Source organism: Petaurus breviceps, unplaced genomic scaffold (assembly GCF_028583685.1).
Source record: "Petaurus breviceps papuanus isolate PSGF00001 unplaced genomic scaffold, PetGlider_PUasm1.0 38, whole genome shotgun sequence".
Classification (NCBI taxonomy): Eukaryota; Metazoa; Chordata; class Mammalia; order Diprotodontia; family Petauridae; genus Petaurus; species Petaurus breviceps.
In genome coordinates, this window is record NW_027186304.1 from 26383057 (window position 1) to 26393665 (window position 10609).

General features: G+C 36.4%; 1 protein-coding gene across 1 annotated transcript in view; it reads left to right on the top strand.

Moving 5' to 3' along the window:
- LAMA1 (laminin subunit alpha 1) overlaps positions 1–10609 on the top strand; it is a 200534-nt gene that overhangs the window by 80872 nt on the left and 109053 nt on the right. The window contains exons 11-15 of the mRNA XM_069099665.1: positions 386–526; positions 2015–2188; positions 4234–4335; positions 6286–6497; positions 7559–7670. Of these exons, the coding sequence (XP_068955766.1) occupies positions 386–526; positions 2015–2188; positions 4234–4335; positions 6286–6497; positions 7559–7670 (741 nt within the window). The remainder of the gene's footprint in view (positions 1–385; positions 527–2014; positions 2189–4233; positions 4336–6285; positions 6498–7558; positions 7671–10609) is intronic.

Consider the following 10609-nt stretch of genomic DNA (forward strand, 5'->3'; position numbering starts at 1 on the left):
ATTTATATAATAAACTAGCATTTATTAAGTACCTATTATTTCCCAGGTACTCAGTGCTAGAGATACAAACAAAGGTGTAAAACAGCTCTCAAGAGTCACTGAGTTAATGATGGTTATGTTAGCAAAATACATGTTCTGACAGGTATTACTAAATAGGAAAGGCCTTAAGTATGACCCTGAGGATGAACTGGAAGCACATTCCCCATAGATCTAGCCTAGCTAACTCAGAGAGGTTCATCACCAAGTTGCTCCTGCCTAGAGCATGTAGAACATCAAAAGTCTTAAAGATCATTCACTAAGTTATGGAGGGCCTCTGCTGAAGCACCAATATATCTACCTGCCTGTACCTGTTTTTGTTAAAAAAGATTCTTATGCTGATTTACAGGAAAATGTTGAAGGGGAAGAATGTGATCGTTGTAAACCAGGGTTTTATAATCTGAAAGAAAGGAACCCCGAGGGCTGCACAGAGTGTTTCTGCTTTGGTGTTTCTGACGTCTGTGATAGCCTTTCCTGGCCTGTCACTCAGGTATGATCCTATGCCCATGACCTTAGGGTTACCAAAGTAACCACATTAAACATAATAGGAGATAGCCTTTGAAATTCTTAAGAACTCTCTTCAGTGCAGTGATCAACCATGATTCTAGGGGACTGATGATGAAGAATGCTACCCATCACTCACCTGGAGAACTCTATCACCATTCTTGGTTCCTGTGGACTTGGGCAGGGTTGAGTATGGAATACAAAAAGACAAGGGTAGAGGCTTCAAAGGGATAAGTTGCACAGAATCTGGGGCAAGCAGTGAAATGGAAGCTTTAGGAAGGATGAGGATAGGAGTATGGGCTTCTCACCTAGTGAAGACTAACAAACAGCAGGCATGATGCTTCATATCTACTCCTATTCACATTCTTCTTCTGCACTAAAGTTCTAAAAGGGGAGAGTTCTAGGGCCGACTGGAATTTGTGAAGACCAGAGAGAATATATAAAGATTTTCCTTTCTCTTTAGTTTTCTCATCCTCTCCCCACATTTTTCTTTTGAGGACTGTTGTAGAGAGGTGATGAGGAATAGAGATGGGAGCTGAGGAACATATGGGAAGAGGGGCTTCAAGCAAGGGTTTTCTTTTCCCTCCCTCTTTTCTTTCTGCCACCTCCTCTGCTACCAACAAAGATCCCACTAGTTGGGAAGAGGTGAGAAGTGATAAGGAAAGAACCTGAGTACGGTATACAAAATGGATCCTGCCCAGCTAATTCAGAGAGGTTCATCACCAAGTTGCTCCTGCCTAGAGCGTGTAGGACATCACAATTCTTAAGGATCATCTACTAAGTTATGGAGTGTCTCTACTGAAGCACCAAGCAGAAAGGAGAGGGAGCTGTCTCTCAGTAGCATCAAAGAGCAAGGAAAAATCCTTAATGCCACACACTTGCAATGGTTTTTGGTTAAAAGATTTAAAGTCAGGAATGCATGAGTTGAAAATGTGGGCTGTTTGTTGTGTTTGTTCTTGGAAGGTGGAGTAGGAAAAAAAACATTTTATTCAAGTTTATAATTGTGTTCCCTTAATTTTTCTTGATTTCCTTTTAACTCTAAAACACATTACTATGGGCTATACAGGTTTTTGTTTGTTGTTATTTGCAATCGGCTTTTTCTTTATTAGAGATAATTCAAGCCTACTAGATTTGTCATCTCCCTGAGAGATGAAGGGTATTGAGCTGGGAAAGGGAAGAGCTGGGTTCTAATGGTAATTCTGTCACTTAGTGACTTGAGCAAGTTACTAAACCTCCTTGGGTCTTATTCTTCTTATCTCTGAACTGAGGGAGATAGATTATCAGGGGTAGGGAACTTGTGGCAATCGAGGCCACATGTGGCCCTCTAGGTCCTCAAGTGTGGGACTTTGACAGTCAAAGATTCCACACCCCTGGACTAGATGTTGTCTAAAATCACTTCTAACTTTCAATCTATGAACTAAGAACATCTAAGGTCACCTCCAATTCTAACAATCTATGTTCTTTTTGTTTTAAGGTGACTGACATGTCTGGATGGTTGGTCACTGACTTGTCCAGTTCAAATAATATCCAGTCTCAGCAAAACCAGGTGGATGGACCTCATCAAATAACTATCAACAACACTGTGGCCATGCAGATGCTAAAATCCAAGTATTACTGGTCAGCTCCAATAGCATATCTTGGAAATAAAGTAAGTTTGTAGATGGAAAGAAGTTAAAGAGCCTCATTACTTTTTGCAGGTATAGTTTTGCATGTTTGGCATTCAATACTAACCACAGCTTTAAACAGTGCTTTGTTTCCTCCCATCCATATGCGTGATGTCTATTATCACGACTAGTACCTGAACAAAAGGTATGCCAGCACTCAAAGAATAAAGGTGGAATATTTTTATTTTGCTCACTGAAAATGTCTGAAAATATCTTCTCACTATTTCACCTTAGATTTGCTGTATAGAATCTATTTATTCTACTTTGTGTTTTTCATTGTGCTATTAAAATACAGGTTTTTACAAGCAATTTTCCCTTTGTCATTGTACTATTTGGTTACCAGGAGGCAGTGTGGTTTAGTTTTTTTTTTTTTTTTTTTAAGTGCATCGGATTTGTAGAAAACATGGTCTCTTAATACCTATTGACCTTTGGAAAATCATTTCAATTTTTGTGCTTCAGTTTCCTTATTTCTAAAACAAGGGTATTAGACCAGTCTTCTCTCATCACCTCCCCATCTCTGAAAAGTCCACATTTGAAATACAATAATTCTTCATTTTAAGCAACTTCTGTACATACAATTTTGATTTTATAATGTAGGGGATAGATTTAGTTTATAGAAATATAATAGAGTATCCCAAAAATCTTAATGAAATTTTAAGTTTTAATAGTTTTATCATTTTAAGTTTTAGTAACTTAAAACTTCACTGACTTTTGGAACACCCTATACAGAGGTTTAAAAGGTAAAAGTAACCTTCTAGATTGCCTTTATTACTTTACATACAATTTTTAGCAATAGTTGAGATATAGGGTCAAAATGTTGATTTTTTTTTAAGGCTTGAATTATGGGTTTATTAATGTTGTTAGCTGAAGTATCTAAGTGTCTATCTTAGACAATATCCAGTTGAAGTAGAATTTACTCTGAACATGTAAATTGAGTTAAATATTTCTGAGTTTCCACATTTAAACAATATGTCACAGGTAAAAATCTATCAGCTACTGTATCTGATAATTTCATATATACTTATATGAAAGTCATTATGATACATAGGAAGGGTCCTGGTCTTGGGGTCTGAAGGAATATGTGTTCAAATCCTGTCTCTAGTAGTTCTAGCCATATGATGGGATAGGGATAGGGACTGTATTCTGTGATTCCATTGATATAAGAAACTCCCGGATGAGTAAACCCTTGCTAACAATTCAGGCCAACAACTTTTCTACAACCGATAGTATTAAATGTTACTTAGAGCACCAATAGATTCAGTGACTTGCCCAGCCAGCATGTAGCAGAGGTAAGACTTGAATCCAGGTCCTGTAAGCTTTGAGGGCAGCTCTCTATCTAGTAGGCTATGATTGCCTCTCTAGTCATGTAACCAGGGTTAATTCACTTAATTCCTCTGAGGAGCCTCAGTTTCTCCATCAGTAAAATAAGTATAATCATATGCCTATAATTTTTTAAAATTTAGACTCAAACAGCAGAACTCAGATACAGAAGAGAAAAAAGAAAAAGAAACATAAACTCAAATATTGAAACATAGAAAGTAAGAAAAAAAAAGCATGTCATGTCATAACACATACTATTTAACTCTCACAGAGTTGTGAAAGTAGAATGAGATTATGCTTGAAACATATTCTGGACACGTCATAGCATTATGGAAATGTGGAGTCATCATTCAATGAATCTTGTGTTTGCTAATGTGCAGAGTTGTAATTAGAATATTCCATGGGGCAGCCAGGTGGCTCAGCGAGTAAGAGCGCCGGCCCCAGTGTCGGGATGACCTGGATCAACTCTGGGCTCAGATACTCAGCACCACACCCAGAAAGAACTGGCCGTGTAACCTTGAGCAAGTTACTTAACCCCGATTGCTTTAAAAAAAAAAAAAGAATATTCCAGGCTTTCTGACTAGTTTTCAGCTTGGGTTTTTGAAGTGTCATTGTGGCAAGGATTACTATCACTTGCACCAGGGCCAAGCTTACAAAAAATAGGTGAATGAATAGATTATTCATTATATTTTGAATATTACTGTTTCAGTTGACTGCCTTTGGTGGAAACCTGAAATATACTGTGTCTTATGACATTCCAATGGAGACTGTGGACAGTGACTTGATGTCTCATGCAGATGTTATTATTAAGGTAACCTTTTTCAGATTTCCTTTTTGGGAATTTTATGGGCAGTTGTTGGGCTCTACAAGGTATGGAGAAGCAAGTAGTCACCATGGAGGACTTTCCCTCTATTGGACTCTTGTGAGTTGTGAGGTCACTCTGGGAATGTTCTCTTTGTTCCATGAATTTAGACCAGGGAATTGATTCCTCAAAATTCAGTCCAGATCAAAGAGGGATATGGGGGACTTTCTTGTTATTGGGAAGGGGGAGGGATCCTATCAGTCTTTTGGTGATACTGAATCCTTGTTTTCCTCTTTTTCCTGTGTATGCTATCTCTACTTGAAGGAAGCAATTGTATCTCTTGGGCAGAAGTTAATTATTCATTTTTACATTCCTCACACCACTTCCCTTCATGTAATCTGCTCTAATCAAAGTAGACTGACTACTCACTCACAGTTCCACAAAAAACAAACAGTACTTCCCTCCTGTAGCTTTGTTCATCCATATATCTAGAATCTCTTTCTGCCCATCCCTACCTGTTGATATCATGAGGCACCAATGGTATAAATTTAGGAAGATCTGCTTCTAACAATTACCAACTGAGTGAACTAACTTTAAGGTCCAGTTGAAATGTCACCTTGACCATGAACCTATTCCCAGAACTCTAACTTACTTTTCCCGAGGCTACAGTGATCTCATCTTCCTGGAAATTGTGTTGCTTCTTTTTATCTGGCTGCTTGGTGGCACAGAAGATTGAGCACCAGGCCTGGAGTCCAGAAACCTTATATTCCTGAGTTCAAATTTTGACTCAGACACTTACTAACTGTGTGACCCTGAGCAATCACTTAACCCTGTTTGCCTCAGTTTCCTCATCTTTAAGATGAGCTGACAAAGGAAATGGCAAGGCACTCAAGTTTCTTTGTGAAGAAAACCCCAAATGGAGTCCCAAAGAGCTGGACACAACTGAGCAGCAACAGAGTATTATTGTATGTCTACATAGCACATATACATCTAAACACATTGAATGTGTGCATATTCAATCTAGCAAGATATTTGTACAGATCAAATATATGAATTTTATCTAGTTATATATATATGCATATATATATAGGCTGAATATACAGTCAATCTAGAAAGATAAAGTCTAGAAAGATATGTACATTTATATATATTTATATGTATGTGTATATATGTATATACATATATATATGCATAAATATAAGGAAAAATAAACAAAGGACTGGACCTTAGGAGCTTTCAATCTAGAGAGAGAGATTTGAGAGAAATAATCTATCAAATCTTTCTAGATACTGACATCTCTATCTCCCTAAAATCTCTCAACTAGACTGAAAGCTCCTAAGTTTAGATGCATTTCTCCTACCCTCTAGCATTGTGCTTTCTTAATAGTAGATGCTTATGTAGTAGGTGCATGTTCCCTAAACTCTAAACGTCAGAATCAATATGTATCCTGTCCTGTTCCTTACTCCTCACATCCAATCGATAGCTAATTCCTATTGATTTTACCTCCACAATGTATTTCATATGTCTCTCTTCCTCTCTCCTTATCACTGCTGACTTAGGGTAGGATCTATCTCCCCTTTTCCCCTATCGCATTCTGTCATTTTTTTTAACTTAGTTGCATACATGCCGTATTTTCCCTGTAACACTTTAAAGATCGTTATGGGCTTGTGTTTGTTTTTTTTTCTTTTAATCTTATTATTCTCAGTACGATTCTTGAGGGCAGGGACCATGCTTTTGTCAGCCTTTATATTTCCCCCTCCCCAAAACTTAGCATAGTGCCTAACACATAGTAAGTGCCTAATAAAGATAGACTAGGAGTACAAATTTCTAAGAATTTAGGGTCCAAAGGTCATAGGCATCCTCACTTCAGACTGAACCTAAGTTTAACTTAATTTTTATATAAAATTTGATCCTACTTTTCAACACCAAATACTTTCTTTTCCTATTTCTGCATTGCAGGGAAATGGACTCACGTTAAGCACCAGGGCTGAGGGCTTGTCATTACAACCTTATGAAGAATACTTTAATGTGGTGAAACTTGTGCCTGAAAACTTCAGAGATTACAATACCAAAAGAGAAATAGACCGGGACCAGCTGATGACTGTCTTAGCCAATGTGACTCATCTTTTGATCAGGGCCAATTATAATACTGCAAAAAAGGCCCTGTATAGGTATGTATTGAGAAAGAAGTAAGGCCTTCCAGTTTGTGTGCTTTGCTTATAAAGTAACAAAAATCTTGTCTTTGCTCATGGTTGTAGATCTTAAAATTCATGAAAAATTTTTTCTCCATAATTCTAACACAGGGGATTTTAGGGCTGTCCTAGCAGTTCAGAACAATATCAGTGTAGATAATTCCTATCAGAAATGGAAATTATTCCCAAGGAGGGAATTAAAGAATAATCATTACAAACATTTAAAGGTATGAATGGACTTAATATAATATAGAAAATGTTGAAAGATATTTAGGATCTTCTTCTGTAAAATGGGAAGATATTCTCATTTTATTCCCTAAAAGATATTCAGGATAAATAGAAAGATACTCAGGAAATAAGTAAGTTATTCAGGAAATAAGTAAGTTAATAAAATCCTATGCAAAATTCATACTGGATCACTAATCTTTATAGTTTTGGCCCTGCTATATTTTCTCTTAGCCATCCAACTGGAACTTTGAGAGAGTACAAATTCCTATAAAGTCTGGTCAAATATAAAAGATAAGTTGGGGGGCGGCTACGTGGCTCAGTGAGTAAAGCGCTGGCCCTGGAGTCGGGAGGACCCGAGTTCGGTTCCGGCCTGAGACACTTAACATCCACACAAAAATACTAGCCGTGTAACCTTGGGCAAGTTACTTAACCCCAATTGCCCTCCAAAAAGCAAAAAAAAAAAAAAAAGATAAGTTGGGCGTAGGTTAACCATTTAAAAGAAACCAGTATTTAATGATTACTTCTTTTGTAGGGGTAGTGTAGAGAGAGGTGATACAGCAGGTAATGATTTTTCTTTAGTGCTTTGTGGTATCTTCACTACCTTCTTTTACAACTTCATGAAAATAATTTATTTGGAAGGGATGGTGATGAGATCTAGGGAGTTAGTGCCTATAGTCAGAAAACTTTCATCCATTGATGAGGTAATACTGAAATCAATACATTTCATTTGAAATTAGGTTATTTCTAGAATAGTAGTCCCAATAAAGTTAAAAAAAATCAGCATCAGTTCATACCTTCTTGTTTGTTTACAGATTAGATGCTGTGACTTTGGACATTGCAAACCCAAATGTCATAGATCTGGTGCTGGCTACTGATGCAGAATATTGTGAATGTCCTCAAGGGTATACTGGGATCTCCTGTGAGGTAGGTAGTGGTCTTCATCACTTCCTTCTTTTTCATCTTCATTCATTCTCTTGGCTATGAAAGTTGGATATAAATAAGCTATATATTCCATGTATATGGTATATTGACCAAAGGTTTAGCTTTCTCACCCCACCCCTAACATCAGTCCATTAGCATTATTTTAACCTGATTGATTGATAGATAGATGGATATACAGCACTTTTCATAAGTGTTGTTCTTATCCTTTCTGTGTTTACCTTATTGTTTTGAACATAATAAGGAATTGTTTTCATTATTGTTAGCATTTTTCCTACCAATCTATGATTTATTCTGGTCTTTAATTTTCTTATTTCTTACCAAAATAAAGAAGAGCTGATTTCTGTGTTGTAAGTGGAGTACAGAGGTATGAGTTACAGTTTTTCTCTGATTTAATATTTCCTTTGCCAATGGGGATTTGGTTATTTGAATCAACACTATGAAATAGTTTTATTGAAGAGGATTGACTTTCCTGGTCAATTAAGATGATTCATGAAATAGCAGAACACCTCCTGATGAACTGTTACATTATCCAAATATTGGAAATATAGAGATAAGAGACAAGGGATTTACAAAACATAACATTATAGACCTAGAGTTATGGAATTTTTACTTTTGGTGTGACTTTATAAATCATCCAATTCAACCTCCTTTCTAATTCAAGAATCCTTTTTTATAACATCACTGGCAGATAACCTGTGAGCTTCTACTTAAAAACTTCTTGTGAGGTCTTCAGTTAATACCTTTTGAGTTGACTCTTTTGCAAGGTAGCATGTTTGGATGCTATGCAGCTATAATTGCCAGAAATTTCTTCTCAACATTGAATGAAAATTTACCTCCTTCTAACTTTCATTCTTGTTCTGTTTTCTGGAATAATATCCTCATATCTCTGATGTGAGAACCCTTCCACTCTTTGAAAACAAATATTATATCCTACCTTAATTCTCTTCTCCAGGCTAAACACATTTGGTTTCTTCAACCTAGAACCTTGTTACTATACAATTATAGACTTCTGAGGTAGATTAAAGATCATCTAGTCCATGTCCAGTACTCCAATTTTATTAATGAAGAAACAAATTCTGAAAGATAATTGTTTCTCCTGTGATTCAAGCTCTTTCACTATCATTCTTGTCTGGATAAACTCCAGTTTGTTAATGATCTGGCAAAATGTAATGCCAGAAAACTGAACCCAATATTCTAGGTGTGGTCTTGATCAAGGCAGATAATTGTATGTAATAAGACCGTTACCTTGCTAAATTTTTATTAGCTTTTTTTTTAGCATCTTCTTCATACTGATGATTCACAGTGAGCTTATAGTTAGCTAAAACGGTCAGGTTATTTTAGTGTGAATTGCTGTTCAAGAGACTTAATTCCCCAACAGCCCTCTCTCCAATTGATTTCTTATCTAAGTGATTCTTTAAATTTAAGCACAAGACTTGACAGATGTGTAGCACAGTTTCATCTTGTTGATAATTAGCCCATAGATCTGGGCTATCGGGATAATTTTGAATTCTGGGTTGGTTTGTTTTTTTTATATATCCAGTGATTGCACCCATCCTATTGACAGTCGCATCCATGGCCTTCCAAAGCTTAGATCACTATATTGGACAGGACCAAGGACAGAGTCCAAGTTTACACTATCAAAGTGACGGTTAAAGGTACTTCTTCAGTCAGCGCGGATTGGATATGGCTGTTCAACAGGCTATGACTCCGCCTTATCGTAAAATCATTCAGGTCACATTTCTTTGTCTTCCCTTCCATGATATCCTGAGAGATGGTGATGCCTTTTCCATTCTCTATGATTTCTCAAAGATGCTCTTTGGTATCCACTGTTTACTTCCTGTCATTCAATGATTCTATTATCACACCTGCAAGTTTTCTATGGACTTTTTGGGGTTTTTTTTTTCTGAGCCTGGGGACTTTGGTTTATATAAATTCCTAGGTTCTAATTTTCTTCTTGTCTATTTGAGTTTAATTATTCCTTTTAAAGACATTTGCTATATACCTCCCAATGTGAAGATTGTTCTCTTTTGTTTAGAAGATAGAAACTAAATAGGAGTTGGATAGATCTTTAGTCTTTCCAGGATCTGATAACATTATACCTTCTTCATTACATTTCTTGCTTTTAGCAAAACTAAGGAAACTTTGTTGCATTTAGCATTTATCATAATCCTTAATTTATACTGGGCTTTTAGTCTTCTTGACATTATCCTTTTATATTTATATCCATTTATTCCTACCTTTTATGTACCTTGAATTTTAAAATATAATCTTATTAGAAACCTTTTCTCCTTCACTTTAATGTTTTGCAATGGTACTGTCAGAATGACATTTTCAAAGCCATTTAACCTCTTGAGCCATATTCATTTTTGGAATTTTTTCTTTGCTTTAATGTTTAACAAAAAACAAGTCTCCTTCCTTAAGGTCTAGGACTAGTTTGTATGACTGACTATGTAAATGCTTTATTATTTCTTTCCTTTACTCTTGCAAACTAAAAGATTTCTCTCAATGTTGTCTTCATTTCTGCTTCTCCCCCTATCATTTTTTGGTCAAAATGATCTGTACTATTCTTAAGGAAAGCAACTCAAAAGGGGTTAACAATCTTATTTAATCGAATATATGTTGTATATATGATTTACCTAGTTCAGGGGAAAAGTCAGCACCCTGAACTTCAGAGAAAATACAGACAGAAATTACAAGCAGACAAAAAATACAGACAAAGAAAAAACACAATTCAACAGACTAACAGACAAGGCTTCTTCCTGTCTTACCATTACATACAAACATAGTTACCAGATAGAGAGGCACCAACCTTTGGGTTTTCAAATTTGGGGGGTTCAAAGGCTACCTAGAATCTCATCTGGCCAGGTCACACAACTCTTCCCATAAGTGAGCCCCAAAGCAAAATTTCACCTCAGGGTGTA